General features: G+C 56.0%; 1 protein-coding gene across 3 annotated transcripts in view; it reads left to right on the top strand.

Moving 5' to 3' along the window:
• Nucleotides 1-18,333, top strand: part of PACSIN2 (protein kinase C and casein kinase substrate in neurons 2) — a 135,106-nt gene extending 116,773 nt beyond the window's left edge. For 2 of the 3 annotated variants that reach the window (XM_034644177.1, XM_034644176.1), the window contains exons 4-10: nt 371-526; nt 5,240-5,415; nt 7,555-7,675; nt 10,459-10,580; nt 12,731-12,853; nt 13,289-13,485; nt 16,646-18,333. In XM_034644177.1, the coding sequence (XP_034500068.1) occupies nt 371-526; nt 5,240-5,415; nt 7,555-7,675; nt 10,459-10,580; nt 12,731-12,853; nt 13,289-13,485; nt 16,646-16,758 (1,008 nt within the window). In that variant the 3' untranslated portion in view covers nt 16,759-18,333. The remainder of the gene's footprint in view (nt 1-370; nt 527-5,239; nt 5,416-7,554; nt 7,676-10,458; nt 10,581-12,730; nt 12,854-13,288; nt 13,486-16,645) is intronic. The other variant, XM_034644178.1, reaches the window with a different exon arrangement.
• Nucleotides 18,334-19,531: the final 1,198 nt, after the last annotated feature.

The raw sequence follows: 19,531 nt of genomic DNA, 5'->3' as shown, positions 1-19,531 counted from the left end.
CCACACCACCCCGGCACGGAGCCCCACCTCTCTTCCCTGCTGTCCTCTCCTCCTTGGCATTCATCACCCTCTTGTTCACCTGCTCTTCAGCTGTCTTTTGTAGCTGCCTCCCTGGCTAGACAGAGAGCTCCCCAGAAGCCAGGATCTTTGGTGCTGCGCCCCGGTGCCTAGGACAGCGCCGGGCCCGAAGCAGGTGCTCTGTCGTATCTGTTGAATGAACTCCTCCCTCGTAACTAGTTGTAATTACACGGCACGTTTTGTACCTGCTCTTCCCCTCTCTTCTGGGGGGTGCAAGCGGAGTCTGTGAAACCTCTGGCCGGGATTTTGAACTTGCAGACGTGTGGCACTCAGGAGCTCCTTCTCCCTGTAGGTAGAAGCAGCAAAGAAGGCCTACCACGCGGCGTGCAAAGAGGAGAAGTTGGCCACATCACGAGAAACCAATAGCAAAGCAGACCCATCCCTCAACCCTGAACAGCTTAAGAAGTTGCAAGACAAAGTAGAAAAATGCAAGCAAGACCTTCTGAAGGTAAACGGGGCACGTCTTTCTCCATGTTGAATGCATGGGCCTCACCCGGTCACCTCTCTGGCCCATGGTGAGCCTTTGTCACCGCTTGATGGGATGGGTGGAGAGATGGCACACCAGTAAGACCTCTTCCTGCCCTCAGGAGGGGCCTGCTATGAGCACCTCACCTTACCACAGCCCTCTGTGTCCTCCTCAGGACAGGGGCAGAACTGAGTGCTGGGCGAGCAGGGAAATGGATGATGCCTCTGCTTGGGGAAGGGTGGCAGGTTGGCCAGGGTGGCTGCAGGGGAAGCAGGAGGGAACAGCTTGTGCAGGACACAGCGGTGTGGGTGTCAGCGGCAGGGAACTGATGCATGAGCTGGCACAGAGGGTCACGATGACCGAATTGCCAGTGGTCTTGCAAGGCAGGTGAAGTAAGGAGCTTGGGACACTGCTAACAAGGAGCCACTGAAAGAAGGTTCCAGAGTCCAGGAGAGCAGAGATTTGGAGGAAGACCACAGTTTAGAAGGATTGCTCTGGTGGTGAGTGGAGGGAGTCCCAAGGGGTGGTGGAGTGCCCAGGAGGCCCAGCACACTGTGGCCGTGGGGAGCTTGGAGGGGTGGGGGGAGCAGGCAGGCTTCCCCAGCAGCCCCAGCAGTGAAGGTCCCGGAGAGGTATGGGTGGAGGTTGCAAGCACTCAGCCTAGAGACTGTGAACAGGCCCTGTGTGCAACAGGCCCAGTGCAGCATCCTGGGTGCTCTTCTGCCCTCTGTGCAGTGGGGGAGGGTTCCTGCTGCTGTGGATTAGATGGTCTCAACTGTCGGGCTTCATGGATGCAGGTAGTGATTCTTCCTGGAAGGCCTCAGTCACGGGGTGCAAACACTAGACAGATTCAGATCATTTAAAAGTTCCCAAGAAGTGAGAGCTGATGTAAGCAAGGCCCAGGCCACCACCTCTGCTGTGTGGTTAGGGGTGCGGGGCGGGGGGCTGCCGCTGTCAGGAGCCCTCCTGCGGCAGTGCTGAGGGAGGAGATGCCACCTGCGTTTGGAGAGAGAGAGAGGCAGCCAAGTTGAGAAGGGCTGCAGCCCGGGAACAGCATGTGAAGCCGTGAAGGGAAACAGGAGCCCCGAGCTGCTCTGTTAACACCCACCACCTTTCAGGCTTGGATGGACACCACCCAGCCCAGGGAATTAGGTGGTGGCCTCTCTGTTGTGTGACAGAGGAAACTAAGTTCAGAGAGGCTCAATCTTGTGCCCCCTGGTGGTGTGAGTGGGGGAAGGCCCGTACCCTCTCCCCGCTCCTCACCGCTTTGTCATCAGCATAGCCAGGGAGGGTGGTTGTGGGGAATGTCGTCTGCAGAAGAGTTCACTGCTCACATTGAGCACCAGAGGCCCTTGGGGAGCAGCCCCCACTCCGAGCACCTGGCTCTGGGACTGGGGCTGGGGCCAGGAAGGTGGGGTTTAGAGCAGCTGACTGCCTCCACCGTGGGATCAGGCAAGGAGCCTGGGGCTACATACTGAATGGGGAGGGCACCTGGGCTCCAGGAACAGAAGGCTGGCGGGCTGCTGAGGGTTGCCTTTGCCAGGTGTCCAGGACTGCCTGGAGGAGAGATGAGGCGTCTCCGCTCCTGGGGCGGGGGCGGGGGGTAGGGGTGGGGGTGAGGGACGTAGACATATTACCTTTCGTGTTTCATGGTTGCTCACAACAGAGTCCACCAAATTGATCCGAGGTCTGAGGTCAGACATAAGGCACCTGTCAGGATGACTGGGCCACTTTGTAGAGGTTTCCCTCCTGACTTTGTGGTCTGGCCAGTGACCTTGGGGCATGATGGTCCTTGTAGGCCAAGAGCTGGCCGGCACAGGAGGGCCACCTCATCCCCACTCCCCTTCTTGAAGCAGTTTCTAAACCAGCGCTGACTGGCTGCATACGCCCTTCTGTGTTTCTTACTGGTGAGGCAGTGACTGCATCCTGCAGTATCCATCGGAAAGGAACTTCTCGTGTTCAGTGCTAAATGCCCCAGTCCACAGGAGAGCGGAGGCTGTCTTTCATTTCACTCCATGGATGTTTACTAGGAACTTTCTATGTGCTCTGTGCTAGGGACTCCCCAGTGGGGATGACCCTGCTCTGTACCTGGCTTTGCTGGGGCAGGTCTGTTTGTGAGCCCAGGCCAGGGGTCTGGGGACATCATGTTGCCACTGGGCACCTCGGGGGCTCAGGGGAGGCTGCTGTGTGTTGCTGAAGTATCCCAGAGAAGTGGTTGCCCTGTAACGCTCTGACGGAGCCCCCGGGCGCTGGGTGTTTAAACCACAGCTGCATGTCTTGAGGCTGCTGAGCTAGTGATCACACACAGGGCCTCACATGTGTAGACACGGGGCAGCTCATGATAATGGTGAGTAATCAGAGCAGTTGGTGGCACTCTCTTCCTACCAGGAATGTCCAAATTCTGGAAGGATCACCTTTTCCTGGGGTCACAGAGGACCCAAGTCCAGTCAGGAGGCTCAGAAGCAGAACCAGGAACAGCATATAAGGGGGGGCTGGGGAGGGGAGGCTCCAGGGAGTGGGTGGGGCCTGTCAGGGAAGTCTCCGAGAAGAGGGGTCTCTGGAGCATAAAGGGGAGTTTTTCCAGGGCGTGAGTCACAGAAGGGTGTCTGGAGGGAAGCAGTGTAGACAGTGAGTAAATTTGGAGTCTCTCATGAGGGCAGAGCTGCTCCAGAGGTGGCTGGGGCTGGGGTCCTGAGACATGGCCTTGACCCTGAAGGCGGGAGGCTCACCCCTTCCTCAGAAGTCCACACTGTCGTCAGGGGCAGAAAAGCGAAGTTCCTGGGTGGCCAGCCCTTCTGCCCATGAGCCCCCATTTCTCAGGGTCTCCACAGTGGGAAGGCTTACAGTAAATATGCCCCCAGCCCTGCCATTCCTCACTGTGTCCCAGGAGGCTCCTATGGTCCTACCCTGTTTCCTTTCTGGTAAAACCCCTTCTCGAGGACAGTCTTGGACTGAACGGCTGTGTAGGGGGTGCGGTGGGCTGGAGGACAGGGGGACTAGGGCTTTTTTGAGTGCCTACTTCATGCAGCTTGGTGCCTGTGGTGTGATACCTCATTTAAATATCAGAATGCCGGGGGGCCTGGGTGGCTCAGTGGGTGAAGTGTCTGCCTTCGGCTCAGGGCGTGATCCTAGGGTCCTGGGATCGAGCCCCGCATCAGGCTCCCTGCTCCGCTGGGAGCCTGCTTCTTCCTCTCCCACTCCCNGGGGGGCCTGGGTGGCTCAGTCGTGAAGTGTCTGCCTTCGGCTCAGGGCGTGATCCTAGGGTCCTGGGATCGAGCCCCACATCAGGCTCCCTGCTCCGCTGGGAGCCTGCTTCTTCCTCTCCCACTCCCCTGCTTGTGTTCCCTCTCTCGCTGGCTGTCTCTCTCTCTGTGTCAAATAAATAAAATCTTAAAAATAAACAAATATATATATCAGAATGCCATGAGTAGAAGTTGCAGGCACGGGGGGCTCAGCTCCATACCATGCAAGAAGGTGAGTCAAATGAACGTTTTTGGTTTCCCAGTGCATGTCAAAGCTGTGCTTATGCTATAGTGTGATTTATGAAGTGTGCAGTAGCATTATCTCTAAAAACAATGTATAAACCTTGCTAAGAAATGCCACCCATCATCTGAGATTTCATTGAGTCATTGTCACTAATCAAAGATCACCATGACAAATGTAATAGTAAAGATGAAAACTTGAGATACTGAGAGAATTACCAAAATGTGACCAGAGACAGAGTGAACAAGTGCTGTTAGAGAAATGGCACTGGGAGACATGCTCCACGCAGGGTTGCCACAAACCTTTGGTCCATAAAACACGCAATACTGTGGAGTACCATAAAACAAGGTTTTCCTGTACCTCGTTTTCTGCAGGGGGAAGTGAGGCTGTAAGAAATTCAGGTGCCAGGACTCGCCCCCAGGTCTGTCTGGCACTCAGACCCCATGATCTTGCCCAGAGGTATCTGCTGAGTCACCACTGCTGTGGGCAAGGTCTGAGGCTCGAGGGGGACCCAGCACGGCCCTTCCCTGGGGAGACAGGACACAATGGATGCCGTGGGCAGGAGTCAGCGTGGCAGTGGTGCCCGAGACCATGCACCCTGGGCTCCAGAGTGACCGCCCCTCCCCCAGCATCTGCCTGTTTGGGCCTGGTACTAGCTGAGAAGCCTGGCAGATGCCAGGAGTGTGATTTGCAGTTCAGAAGTGGAGGGGCTGGAACTTGAATTTGAATTTGAAAGTGGAGTCTGTCAGACTCCAGAGCTTGTGCTCTTTGTGCTTCGGAATGTGAGGCCTGAGAAGCTTTCCCCAAGTGACCTCAGTGGTGGAGGTGGCATCCGAGATGCGCCTGGGGTGCCTGGCCATGTGGGGTGGGGAGGGCGTCTTTCTGGGTATTTTCCCAGCCCAGAGTTGGTGGGAACACCCTTTGGGAGTAGAGGGAGAGTGTGAGTCTTCTGGGCTGGAACCTGAGGAAGTCGATCCTTGGATGCTGGGTCACAGTTCCTCACCCTGCTTATAAAGTCACTCAAAGTGTCTCCTTTAATATTGTCACCTGATAAGTGGGTCTAGATGCTGATGGATTCAGAAGTGGCAGGAAGGGACAGAAGGCAGGTGAGGAACAGGGTGGTGCACAGCCTGGCTCGCTTTCTCTCTGTCAGAGGGAAGCAGGGTGAATGGAAATGAACCTTCGTCCTGTTGTGGCTGGACTCTCTCGTAGACCAGAGAGAAGTACGAGAAGTCCTTAAAGGAGCTTGACCAGGGCACGCCGCAGTACATGGAGAACATGGAACAGGTGTTTGAGCAGTGCCAGCAGTTTGAGGAAAAGCGTCTGCGCTTCTTCCGGGAAGTTCTGCTGGAGGTTCAGAAGCACCTAGACCTGTCAAACGTGGCCAGGTAAGTTTCCATTCAGAGAAAGAGCACATCACCGCGAGGTCAGTGGAAAGTTGCTTTTCAGTAAAGCTCAATCGCAGCTCTCCAGACTTGGGATGGCAGTGTTCGTCAGAAGATCTTCTCCCGGGGCGCCTGGGTAACTCAGTCAGTTAAGCTTCTGCCTCTTGATTTCAGCTCAGGTCATGATCTCAGGGGCATGAGATCAAGCCCCATGTTAGGCTCCGTGCTCAGGGGGGAGTCCCCTTGGAATTCTCTGTCTCTCCCTCTGCCCCTCCCCCCCCTCTCTCAAATGAATAAATAAATCTTTTAAAAAAAAAAAAAAAAAAAAAGCTCTTCCCCCTGGTTAAGTCCTTCTGCCCAGGGAGGGACCTTGTGCTGAGCCTGTCTGCAGCTGCATGGTCGGCCTGTGCCAGGCATCCCACTGCCTGGGATGGCTGATTGCTGGCCTGAGCTGGGCGGCCGCCACACCATAAGGTGGGCCATCCACTGCCAGCTCTGAGTACAATACTCTAGGTCCAGGTAGGACGGAAGGGCCGCAACTTGGACCAGCCACAGTTGGCATATTTGAAATCAAGCCAGGAACATTTCTCTGTGTTCCTTTGAAGCCCTTCCAGAAGCCCCTCCTTTCAGAGCAGCTGGCTGCCTGCTCAGTCCTTGACTTCTCAGGGGCCTCTTAGATAGCACATGCCCTCCGAGACTCAGCTCTGGATCATGACATGGAGGCTGTGATATTTCTTCTGCATTTGCCTTATCTTTGGTCCCACGATGCCTTCACTGGGGCAGAGGTCTGGGCTAACCATGGATGGGGACTTCAGTCATCCAAATTGCAGAGACGTGTAGAAATGACTCACAAGCTAAGAGAATTACATTCTCTTTGTCTCCTGTACAATACAGTGGAAAGGAACAATTATTGTACAGCTGCTCTGCCAGTATTTAATTAATGCTTACGACAGTCTATGAAGTGGGTGGCATTATTCCCTGTCTCACCGATGGGGAAACTGCGGCAGGTTGTGGTGGACTGACTTGCCCGGGGCTGCACGGCTGGCTGGGGTGGGGCGGGCTGTGCCCGTTATGTGCATGCTTGTCCTTGGCTGGCATGCCCGGCCTCACTGAGTCCTCGACGCCAGCCTGGGGAGTAGATGGCTGAGTAGTGTCCTTGGGCTGCTGTACCAAAGTACCAAAAACCCATGGCTTATGACAGCAGAAATTTGTTCTCGCTCAGCTTGGAGGTGGGAAGTGTGAAATCAAGGCGTTGGCAGGACCGTGCTCCCTCTGAGGCTCTTGGGAGGATCGTTGCAGCTGTCAGTCTGTCTGCTGTCAGTTGTTGGCTTGTAGACACTTGGCCATCTTCTCTGTATGTCTTCACCTACCCTTCCCTCCGTGTGTGTCTGCATGTCTCCATTTCTCCTTTCTTATGAAAAAGTGTCCATAGATTAGGGCCCACCCCAATGACCTCATTTTAACCTGATTACTTCTATAAAGACCCTATTTTCAAATAAAATCACATTCTAGGGTACTGGGGGTCAGGACTTTAACATATCGTGTGTGGAGGACGCACTTCAATTTATACCAGAGAGCACTGTGCCTACTCAACAGAGGAGGAAATGGAGACCCAGGGAGGGAAATGGCTTGTCTGCCATATAGATGAGAAAGGAAAACACTAGGCCCCTCAGGGATACGTGCTCCCGTCCTTCGTGGTCCACTTCCTGGCACGGTGAGCTGGTGAGCGCGGGGCAGCCTTCACTTACAGCTTTTGCACATCTGAGTGTAGACCTTCCAGCTTTTCTGAAGGGATGAGGGGACTTTACTGACACTCGGTTCTGGGCCTGCTTGAATGCAGCCAGAGATCGGTGCCCATGCGGCCGACGTGCTGTCACGTTCCTCATTATCTGACACAGAGCACTGCTCTCCCACCGGTTTGATTAAAAGCCAATTCGTGGGAAGCCAAAGCTGTGTCTGCTGTGCACACTGAGGTCACGTCATCATCCAGCCGAGCTGGGCAGAGCGTTCTGGTCTGTGCTAGGAAGCTGACTCTGGTGTGGCTGGAGCCCACGCTCCTGCTGTGGCCAGGCTCCGGGCTGGGATGAATGGTGGCCATCCCTGTCTTCCAAGAGAGTCACACATCTCCTCTCCCTGCTTTAGCTACAAGAACATTTACCGAGACCTGGAGCAGAGCATCAAAGCCGCCGATGCGGTGGAGGACCTGCGGTGGTTCCGAGCCAACCACGGGCCAGGCATGTCCATGAACTGGCCACAGTTTGAGGTAAGAGGAGGCTGTGCCCATGACCCCGTTGGTCTGGCAGGGGCCGGGGCCCCCATTGAGGCATATGCTCTCTTTTTCATTCGAACTCGGTGTTGGCCTTTGCCCTGTTTATGAGGCAGCCTTTAAGTATGGCTACTCTGGAATCCAGGTCAGTGCTGAGTCCCGAGGGCACTGCTGAAGGGCCTTCTGAATCTCAGTGAAGGTGCAATTAGGTTCTTTCTTGTTGAGAACTTTGATGGTCCTTTGTTGACCGTTGGCATTCTCTTCTCGGTGATGAGTCCCAGGAGCTGCCCGGTTCCCTGCACCCCCGCAGGCTGGCTGCAAAGGGAGCTGCCACAGTGCATACCAGGCCTGGCGGGCCTCATGTCAGGGGTGGCGAGGGGTGGGCGGGGAGTGGGTATGTGTAGCTTTTCTTACCCTTCACATGAGGGACTCTTCCTTGTTTCAGGCAGTAAATTCAGCTAATTTTGGTTCAGGATTAACTTTTCTCTTTTCCTGATTTCATGGGTCTGAGGCTTCCAGTATCTTTACTTGCAAAATGTGAGGGCCTGGGGATCTCGGGTCTCTTCCAGCCGTAGGCCTGGATCACCAGGCCCCACTGCCCCTCCCACCCACACCGAGTCCTGCCACCCTGTTCTCTGGGAGCAAGGATTCTCCCCACCTTGTGGTAAAGCAGGGGCCAGGAAAGGCTCGGCTGCTGCCTTCCAGGGAGGACACCTGGCATGAGGGCCAAGGGGCTTCTCCCGCCCTGGTGGGCGCCAGAGCACCAGCTGTGCTGATGTCTGGTCTCACCACTTGGCAGCTGTGGGACCCTCAGCAAGTCATTTGTTTCCGTGTATAAAATGGGAATGACAACAGCACCCATCTCCTTTGACAGCCAATGACCAGCATGGACCCCCTCTTCGCTTATAGTTGTGTCCGTCCTCACACATCTGCCTCTGTCTTCTGGAGCTTCTCAAGAAAGCTGCTCCGATGACAGTGTAGGTCCCTGAAGCTGAGCACACCCCCTGCTCTTTCAGACATCTGCTCCCAACAGGAGGCCAAGAGCAGACTGGACCCCTTCCACAGAGGCACCGGGACAAAGTAGAGCCCCAGGGCCCTTCGAGTGCAAGTGGCCCTAGAGGGGAAAGCACAGAGCCTACCCTGCCCCCGGTGAGGGTGCACTGGAAGAAGGGAGTTCTTCTGCGTACGGAGCGGGGTTTCACCCTGCAGGGAGTGTATACCGCTCCGGGGCGGGAGAGGGGCTCGGGAAGCCTCCTGTGACATGCACCCCTTCCCCAGTCCCTTGTGGCTGTCCACCAATACCCAGAGAGTGGAATAGTCTGGGAAGGGAGACCTAACAGGCTGTCTCACCGTGGCCCTTCTCTCGTGGATCCTGCAGGCGGGGAAGCAGCATCCACTTGTGGCCTGTGCTTACGGTTCTTAGAGGATCATGGTTGACTTTCTCTAATAAAATTATTTGTTTTTATTTTCCATGCTGCAGGATGAAGTAAGTTCCTACTGTCTGGCTAATGTATAATCCCAAACCTCCTGCGGTGTGTGTCCGGCCCACATGGGTCTGTGTGGGGTCCACAGCCTGGTTCTGACAGCGCGGGCCAGAGAAAGACACGTGGCAGCCATGCTGCCCTGCTGTTGGTTGGCCGCACTAACAGCCGGCCCTTCCTTCCCAAGCCGGCCGGGTGTGGATCCCATGGGCCCTAAGGGAGTCACCCAGTCAGGACAGACTTATAATATTCACATGGTCGCTCTGAGTCAACTTACTTCAGTTGAGAAAATAATGAATAAACAAATAGGTGACCAGGGTCTGTAGTCAGGGGCCCAGGTCTGCCACCAACTCTGTGTGGGCCAGTCACCTTTTCTTTCTGGGCCTCAGTTTTTTTGTCTCACAAGTTGGCAGGTTAGAATTAATGTTTCTAAGATGGCTTCTAACCCGGGCCAAGCTGTGGACTCAGTCATACCAAGGGTTAATTCAGTTAAGGTTGTTTGGCGATGGGTGGGGTCAGGAAGGAGAATTGGTTAACCGTGTGCACACACACACCTTTCTGGGAGATGATGTCATCGCCCCTTCCTTTAACCCACTTCCAGTGTTTCTCAGTGCACTTGATAAAAGCTGTGTACATGCTGGGAAACTGGTGAACCTTTGGGGAGGTCAGCACTTTGCTTTGCTCTGTTAGTCCCACAGCCTGTGCTACCAGTGAGGGCGCCAATCCCTGGAGACCTGCATGGTGGGCTAGCTTCCCTGCCCCCTCCCCCCGGTCATGTGACATCCAGCCCCTGTGGTGTGTGCACCCCATGTTGCGGTCCCCATGGCGCAGGCTTGCTCAGGCCCTGCGGCCAGCTCTCCTGCCCGGCTGGGAGCCAGAAACAGTTCAGGGAAAGATGGGAACTATCCCCTGTCTGCTTTGGAAGGCTCAAGGAAAGCTGGTGAGGCCTTTGGTGACCCCTGCTGGCCAGAGGTGGCTGGAGGTTTAGTGTCCTAGGGGCCTGGCCAGAATGAGGAAGTTAGTTTAGTTCCTGGACATCTGAGTGCTGGCTGGTCAGACTCTCCTTCTGGAGACTAGGCCTCTATAGACTGGAGTCCCCACCTGTAGCAGTGAGGAGGGGGTAGCGGGAGGGTGTCAGGAACCTGAGGTTGGCTAGGAAACAAAGCAAACCGAGGCCGCGGGTCTCTGTGTCACATATTGTGCAGGGCAGGCCACTGGCCTTCTGGCTGGTGTGTTAGACTGATGTGGCCTCAAACAAACAAACTTCCCCATTTCTCTCCCTCGGTGCCTGCTGCCCAGGAGTGGTCTGCAGACCTGAATCGAACTCTCAGCCGGAGAGAGAAGAAGAAGGCTGCTGATGGTGTCACCCTGACAGGCATCAACCAGACGGGCGACCAGGCTCTGCAGAACAAGCCCAGCAGGTGGGTGCTGCGGCAGCCTCCATCCCCTGGGATAGGTCCCCCGGTCCTCTGTGTGGGCCGGACGCTCCCAGCCTGGGCACCTGGGAGACTCCCCAGTGAGGCCTTGCAGGGAACCCCACAAGTGTCTTTCCAGATGTTCCTTGGGTATCCAAACTCTGCTGGGCAGTGGCCCAAAGGCATCTCTGGGGAGGATCATCAGCTCACCTGATGCTAGAGCTGTGGAAAGATCCAGAGAAAGGAGCCTTTGCCACAGACATGCTTTGGGCCCCAAGTGAGGGCAAGATGTGGTGTCAGGTACTGGTCATTGTGTGTCCCCAAGTGGTGCCCACTGGCAGGCGGAGGGCACTGTCGATGCCGTCCTTTGGGCGGGTTCTGGTTTCCTAGCCAGGTTTGTACTTCCCTGTCCTGTATGCAGGTGCCTGATTTGGGGTGGGGGGGGAGTGCAGAAGATCATTGTCAAGTGGCCTCCCTTTTTAAGTCACCTCTTTGGTGAGAGGGTTGGTTATTTTATTTCTGATTTAATTGTTTGCTGAAACCAAGTTTGGGTAGAAAAAGTGGCACTGAGGTCATTAGAACCTCCTGGAAAGTGTGTGCTAGACGAGGCCTGCCCCCGGGCCTCCGAGTCCCAGCAGATAGCGTTACTATCCTCCGCAGAGCTGAGGCTGCCAGCCGCCTCTCCCTGGAAGCCACTCCTGCCTTGCAGGCTCTGCGGCCAGAGGCGGCCATGCCACGAGAAGTAATAATACAGCTCATGGTTGCCGTTTCTGAGGAGGGTCAGCACAGGTTCTGGAGGCCTTTCTGGAGCCCCAGGCACTGAAGGCCCTACATGGGCTCCCTGGCCAGACACAGCCAGTTGTCATTCAGCTGCCGTGTCTCTGTCTGGGCTTTGGGCTCGGTGAGGTGACCAGAGCAGTAAGCACCGTCCCAGGGATGAGGCTAGCACTTGGGTGACTAGGGCAGGGCTGGGGGGGGGGGGAACGGGACACCATCCCAGGGCTCAGGGAGGAGGGTCTAGGAGAGTCTAGGCAGGCCACGGCTGCTGCACAAATTCAGCTTCCCAGCGCCAGCCTCCCCTCAGAAAGAGAAGGGTGACAGGGAGGGAGGAGGGCCTAGTGGTCTCAGAGATGTGGCTCAGGCGTAGGCAGTGGGCAGCCTTGGGTCCGGTGCCTCTTGCCAGACCTGAAGCCATAAGGCAGTTGCTGGCCACTTGGGGTCAGTGGTGGTGTTTGAGGCATTTCCTCTCCTCTCCCCCCCGCCCTCCCCCCAGCTCTGTCTGAGCCATCCATGCAGCACTCTGAATGCCAGCGGCTTGCAGCCCTGAATCGCAGGCTAGAGGTGGTGCAGGCCCTGCCAGCCCTGCTTTGCAGCAGGCTCGTAGGGACCCATCTGATTTCTTTACCGTCTTGCTCCACACCTGGCACCCACCGTCACTGCATCCTGGCTGTCAACCCTCAGCCTGGGCCCGGGTCAGATTTCTGTCCACTCCGTCCCCTCTAGGCCGGCACATAGTGGGCGGCTGATATGGTTATGCGGATGGATGTTCTCTCTCTCGAGCATGAAAGGCGTCCTTCTGTTTTAGAAAGTGTTGTTCAGTGGGCTTTGGTGCTGATTTTGGAAGCTCTAGCGCCAGAAGAAGCAAGGAGGAGGCCACTGGAGCCTTTGTAGTCAGAAGGAGGGAGTGCTGTGCTGTGGGGTCTGGAGAGTTCCAGGAGCCTCTCTCCTGCTCTCAACAGCGGGGCTCCCAGCCTCCCAGCCTCTAGAGCCCCACAGGCCAGCTGCCAGTTCACAGCATCAGGAGGGGGGGCCAGGTGGGGAGGACTGTGAGGAGAAGCCGCCAGCCCAGACGTCACTTACGCTGCAGCGGCCGCCTGTCCACACCCTGGGTCTCCTGTTCAGGATAGACTGTATCCAGAGGCAAGAGAGGAAATGGACGTATTCTCTCTTAGCTGTTTAAAGTGTGTTTATTCACCAAGATATTACTAAGTGTTTTTGCTAAACCAGTCTTTCTGCTCGAACAACATATCGTCCTCTGGCAAGGAGCCGCTCTGTCCCTTCAGACTCTGGCCCTGTGAACCTGCAGGTGGGAGCACCAGGACTGGGGGGACGGGCACTGAGCTGGGGTCCCCTGAAAGCTCTCTCTCTCCCTGTAGTGACCTTAGTGTCCCGAGCAACCCCGCACGGTCAGCGCAGTCATTGTCCAGCTACAACCCCTTCGAGGATGAGGACGACACGGGGAGCACCGTCAGTGAGAAGGAGGACATTAAGGCCAAAAAGTTGGTGAACAATCGTTTCCCTCTGGTTTCCACCTCTCTCGCTCTCTGTCTCTCCGTCTCTCCTCTCTCTCTGTCCAGGCTCTCGCCCCCTTGGCACTCAAAGCGATGCATGAGGCCTGCAGGAGGTGGCCCGGCTGCCAGCTGGTGGACAGTCTCTGTCTTCTCGATTTCTCAGGGAGGGGGGACACCCATTAACAATCTGTGGTTGCTTTTTCTCTGTCCTCCGTTAACCCTCGCCGAGGCCCTGGCACACCACGGCAGGAAGACGGGTGTGCTGGGTGGCCCTGCGGGGAGCCTGACTGCGCTGTGACGCCAAGGGGCTGTGCTCCTGCGGAAGGAGGCTCCCGCGCAGCCCCGGGGCTCCTGGCTCTGGGCAGGGCCTCGTGCCTCTGCCGGCCTCTTGCTCAGGGCCCCCGGGTCAACCCTTTCTTGCAGCGTGAGCAGCTTCGAGAAGACCCAGAGCTACCCCACTGACTGGTCCGATGACGAATCCAACAACCCGTTCTCCTCCACGGATGCCAACGGGGACTCAAACCCATTTGACGAGGACGCCACCTCGGGGACAGAAGTACGGGTCCGGGCGCTTTACGACTACGAGGGGCAGGAGCAGGATGAGCTGAGCTTCAAGGCGGGTAGGTGGGCTCCCTGGCGGGCATCTGGGTGGACGCTTCCAACCCGCTGGCGGGAGGGTTTGGGATTTTTTTTTTCTTTTTTAGTCTGGAAAATTCCCACGAGTTCCATTTGTGAGTTCTCCTCCCACATTTCAAAAGCAGCAGATGCTCAGTGCCAAACCTTAGAAGGCACGAGGCGCCCCGGTGCTTTTGCCCAAGGCGCCTCCTCTAGCAGGACTGAGGGCTGCAGGCACGGGGGTAGGAGATGCTGATCGCCAGCACCAGCCAGCTTTCCCAGGTGCTTTCTGGAAGCAGCCAGCCGTGCGGGTCCCCAAGGGAAGGCTTTCTCCAGAGACCCCCAGCTGGCAAAGGAGCCCTGGGCAAGCCACCTTGCCCAGACCCCAGCATCGCTCTCGGCGCGGCCCCGGGCCACTCGGAGCTGCATCTCGGGGCCGTGCGCTTTGAACTTCCTCCCTGCAGTCGTGCTGTATACATTCTACCACCAGCATGCCTTTGTGGCCAGTACCCAAAACTTCTGTTTCACGGAACGGTCTGGATCCAGATTATGGGAGCTCTGTGCACACAGACTTTCTAGCCTTTGTGTTTTTGTTTTGTTTTGTTTTGTTTTTAATGCTGGTTGTGATTTGCCAAAATGGGTTTCAACCCTCAATTTGAAAGCACTGTCTTCGAGCCCGTCAGAGGAAGCTGAAGGGGCTGGTGCCAAAGTGGGCCCACAGAGCACCAAGTTCTTTCTTTCTGCCTTGCCCCCTCCTCGAAGCCACCCCAGATCCACCGTCCACCCCCTGAATTGGGAGGCTGGGCCAGAACTCAGCCAGCTCAGGCTGAAGTGTGCTTCTCCACTCGGGTTGTGCCTCTGGGACAGACCCCCGCGTCTAGCTGGTTGTGGGGCAGAGGGCCGTGTCCGTGCTCATGGGCCCCCTTGCCTCCGTGCTCAGCAGGCCGGCCAGCTGGCCCCAGACACTCAAGCCCAGGGTTGGTCATCAGCGCCCCTGGCCGGTTGTAGAAGGTTCTTATGCATTTCTTATGCTCCTGCACACATTTGTCCAGTTTTCTGACCTCTAGGGTCATTTGTCCCCTGCTTGTTCTGTTGATCAATTCGTTGTCATTTCTAATTCTTCTGTCTCACCCGTTGGATTTGTCAGCAGGTTTACGGACATATCCTTCTGCTCTGAGTGACAGTTAAAGTTAAAAGCAGACTGACTGAAACCAATGTTTTAAATCACTGGTTTCACATTTTTATAGCTGGAAAGCTTCCCTCTTCACTGTCTGTTTTATACGTTGTCTTTACTGTGATGTTTGCCTGGCCAGCACTGCTTTCTTTTGTCTGTAGCACACTCTGGTGCCCTCCATCCCTCTGCGTCTCAGACACCTGCGGAGCCCTCCCCTGGGGCCCTTTCCAGCCCAAGTGAGCATCACAGAGCTGGTCTTATGTGCACCTGCGAGCCTGGCTGTGTGCAAGGGCGGGACGAGAGAAATGCCAGTTGTCCAGGGGCCCATGAGGGCAAGAAGGACAGGAGAAGATGGAGCTTTACCCCTCCTTTTTTTTTTTTAAGATTTTATTGGACAGCACAAGCAGGGGAAGCAACAGAGGGAGAGGGAGAAGCAGGCTCCCCGCTGAGCAGGGAGCCCAAAGCGGGGCTCGATCCCAGGACCCTGAGATCATGACCTGAGCTGAAGGCAGAGGCTTAACCAACTAAGCCACCCAGGCGCCCCTGAGCTTTACCCCTCTTGGCACTCACTTCCGCCCCTTGTGTTCACTGCTCATGTTGCTGAGTTAGATTTGCACGGGAACTGGTCCTGCCAGAGTGGCCCCAGTGCCGGTACGTGGCTTAGTGGTCCATGGCTCAGCAGCTGGAGGAAAAGCCGTCCCTCACATGGGAGTGACAGCAGCTCTTGCTAACTGGCTGCTCACTGCATGCTGGCCACCGCCTGGCTGCTTCCCTGCTCTAACACTGAGTCGTCCTAGCACCCGGTCCACAGAGGACGAAACCAGGCCCCAGGGGCGGGGCGCTTTGCCCATGAGCAGCAGCCCTGGATATGGGTCCCACAGGCATCTTCATCAGTATCGCCGCTACACGAAATAGAGACAGGGAAATGCCTAAACACAGCATGATTGCCCAGGGAAGAAATTGCAACTAAGCCTGCAAAGGGAACCAAAATGCCAATGGGAAATACAAAACTTCAAGCTGAACAAAAGGCAAAAACTGTCCTAGGGCTAAGTCTTCTACCCGTTCCCTGCTCCCTGCTCCCCAGAAGGCCCAAGTTATGGGGTTCCCACAGCGCCCCTGCAGGCAGTCCCAGGCCAGAGCCTCAGGTGGCTCCTTGCCTGGCCCCTGGTGCTGGACTGCTCTGTCCTCTACGAATGGGAGATGCCAGACCCAGACCTTTCACCAGCACGGCCCTGACCGCACCTTTGGTCTCTGTTCCCCCCATCTGTCTCCTTGAAGGACCAGGGCTCTGTCTATCCCCCCGTCATCAGGGTTCCTCCCCCACTACCTGGGCCCAGCCTGAAGTAGGGTTCCTTCATGTCTGAACAGACGAGACGGATCAAACCCACAGTAACACAAAGCCGTGGGGAGATTCCAGAACTATGCCGATGGCTTCCATCTCAGTGTTGAGAGGGGTTGATTTCTTTCAGTCAGAGGATAAATGCCCTGAGCTGGGGGCTGGGGATAGAGTGATGGGTCCCTGCCCCTCCCACAGCCTTCTCTGGACAAAGAAGAAATGAACACACTGGCTCAGGGCAACAAGTGCTGGAGCAGAGATCAAAGATTGAGCGGTCTTGGGGCCTGGGAAGGAGGAGGACAGCAGGAGAGGGTGGTGACAGGGGTGTGTTGGGCCCTCTAAAAGCATTCCTCTGACCTGACCTGGAACAGTCAGGAAGCACAGGGCCTGTGGCATTGAATTCTGCAGTCCCTGTGCGGGACGGTGGTCTTGAGACCTCTCAGGGGCTCCTATGGCTGGCCGAAAGAGCGGCTTAAAATGCAACTTAGGAAATAATCAGGTCTGGCCCAAGAGAATCCCTGCCCCTCCCACCCAAGTTAGAGACCCTCTGTGGGCGAGGGGTGGGGGCTAAGCCGCAAGGGCACTCTGACCAGGTGTCAGGTGGTCTGCGTGTCACCCGCCTGCTCACCAGGACTGCTTCCTTCTTATCTTAAAGGGGACGAGCTGACCAAGATAGAGGACGAGGATGAACAGGGCTGGTGCAAAGGACGCTTGGACAACGGGCAGGTCGGCCTGTACCCAGCCAATTACGTCGAGGCGATCCAGTGACGGGCCAGCCGACTGGCTGGTGGAGAGTGGAGGCAGGGGTCCCAGGAGCTCCGTTGGCCGTCGGCCCCAGGCAGCGGCACTCCAGCAGCAGCCGGCTGCGTGAGCCTCCGCTCCTTTTCCTGTAACATGATGGCTCCGTTGCTCTTGGCTTCATGGTGTCTCTCGGAGGCAGACGAGCTGGTCGTTTCACCTGGGACTCAGCACCTTTCCGCACGCGGTGCAGACGGAGAGGTCTGATCGCAGGAAGACAGTACAACAGAACTCGCCCCGTCCCCCATCCTGCTCACTGCGCGTGTTGGCTTATCGTGGATCTGTCTATTCTTGACCTTGTCTTTCCTCCTCTCCTCTGAGTCACTGGTGGGTTCCACTGATTCTTGTCCCACTGATCACTTCCTCTGACGAGTCCCGTCACCCGCAACGTAAATGAACAAACTTACCTGCCATTTTCTGAGTGAAGACGTCGAGGGTTATAATTTAAAGGCTGTGTACAGTTATACCTTTTATAGACCTGTTCTTCCATTCATTTATACTTAAATTATGGCACAGATTGATACCCACCCGTCTTGAGGAAATCTCTCCGCGCAGCGCTGTTCCTCAGCCGCAGCTCTGAGACGGGCGGTGCTCGAGGCCGGAGAGCGCAGGGGAAGGGTGCGAACGCGTTCGGCCGGGTGTCTGTCGTGAGCGCCCTCCGCATGCGGGGCACCCGCCGTGAGTTCCAGAAGCAACCTTAGGTAGTACTCCAGATGTCCCCATATTTAAAAACTATTTTCATTCTATTTGTGTTTAAAACTTTATTCTTGCAAATTAACAATTTTATCAGTGATTTGAAAGGTTAAAAAGTAAGACGACTAACTTCTCAAACACATGCATCTGTGGAGTGAGATGCTTCCTATTAGACTGTCGTGTCTTGGTGTATATCTGTATATATTATTTGATATTCAGAGAATCTAAAGAGTCTGTCTACTGTTTTAATGAGATTTAATGGCTTTTGACAGTGGGTTTAATTTGTAAACTGCTTGAAGACTGTGACATTCGGGCACAGGCCTGGGGCCTCTCTGGAGTGGAGACCGCTGTGGGGAAGCGCGTCTTCGCCGGCCGGCTGTGGTCCACCTTCTAACCAGCCTTAGTCTTTTCCGTAGTGGACACTGTAAAACCTTCCACGTGCTCCCAGCAGCTGCAGCTCCCAGCCCTCCTGGGTCCTCGCGAGCGCTCAAAGGCTGGGGCTCTCTTTGAGCGGCCTGAGTCCCCAGGAGCGGGTGTGCTGGGCCAGGAGCCACACTGTAATCACAGGGCGGGGGAGGGAGGGAAGGCGGGAAAAACTTTATTTTGTGTAACTCAGACATCGGTGAAATGGCTGCCGCCATCACAAGCTATGCATTTTCTGTGTTTCCAGTGAGCCTGATGTCTTGCTTGGAAAGTGGATGTGCGTCTGTGTTTGTCATGAAAACTTACCAGCAGAAATCCTCATTCCTTTGCTACAGATTTACCAAAAATTGTCAAGTCTTTTAAGTTAGGAGTTTCTTTAAATGTATAGTATTTTAGAAAAAAAGAATCAATAAACAGTTGATCTCATGAGTGTGACTGTTCCAGAGCCGTGCGTCCCTCACGCTCACGTCAGCTGGTGGCCGTGTCTTCGTCAGCATTTCCCAGCTCTGGAGCCGGGTGAAGGTCCGCGTGGCCTGCCAATCCAGAGGCTGGGGTTTTGAGGCACTTGAGCCCCTCGAGATTCCCCTCCCCCTGAAACCTGGCACTCTGTGGCCCTGGCTTCCCCAGTGTAGACAGCAGGCTGGCGCCTCCTTCTCCGAGGCCCAAACAGCAGGATCACATGAGAGACCATCCATCACCTGGGCTCCTTTGAACACATTCCGAGCACCTGCTGTGCACTGGGCCCTGTGCTCTGCTCATACAGTATCTGCAAATAACATGTCCATCTCCAGGGGCGCCTGGGGGGCTCCGTCGGTTAAGGGTCTGCCTTCGGCTCAGGTCATGATCCCAGGGTCCTGGGATCGAGTCCTGTATCGGGGGGGGTCCTTGCTCAGCGGGGAGCCTGCTTCTCCCTCTCCCTCTCCCTCTGCCTCTTCCCCCAGCTTGCCAGCTTGTGCTCGCTCGCTCTCTCCCTCCCTCTCCCTCTTTCTTCTTTCTCTTCCTCCCTCTCGTTCTCTCTCGCTCAAATAAAATCTTTAAAAAAAACCAAAATCATGCCCATCTCCAGACATCCCTGTGTGGGCTGAGTCTCCCTGTTCCATTTTACAGAGAAGGACATGGAGGCTCCAAGAGCCATACTCCCCCGAGGAGTCCCGGCTGGTCTGTGGCGCTAAAATCCCTGTGGGATCCTCCACCCTCATTGGGGGTGACTTGAGTTGAAAGAAGACCAGGGAAGGCCAGAAAGGAGAGATGTGAGGGCTGTCGCAGCCCGACACACCAAACCCCGGTAAGGCTCGTTCAGAAAGCTGCCCCTTCTGCTCAGCAGGCCCTCGGAGCCAGGAGGAGTGAGGGGGGCAGCTGCCACTGCGGCGCTGCTTTGCCCAGCTCAGGAATGACAGAGAAGGATCTGTCATCTGATGGGTGGTGGGGTCCCTGATCTCCGCTTAGGAGGATTTGGAGCCCCTCAGAGCTGCCTGCGGCCCAGGGCAGACACCGGCCCTTCCCGGCCCCAGGCTGCCACAGACACAAGGTAGGACGGGGTGGAAGGGACGGGTCCGAGTGGGCTCCTGGTTCCCGCAGCGTGAGCTAAGCCAGCCAGTCCTGGGCACTTGGTGAGCTCACGTGCTGT

This window comes from Ailuropoda melanoleuca, chromosome 15 (genome assembly GCF_002007445.2).
Source record: "Ailuropoda melanoleuca isolate Jingjing chromosome 15, ASM200744v2, whole genome shotgun sequence".
Lineage (NCBI taxonomy): Eukaryota > Metazoa > Chordata > Mammalia > Carnivora > Ursidae > Ailuropoda > Ailuropoda melanoleuca.
This window is presented reverse-complemented; position numbering and strand designations above follow the sequence as displayed.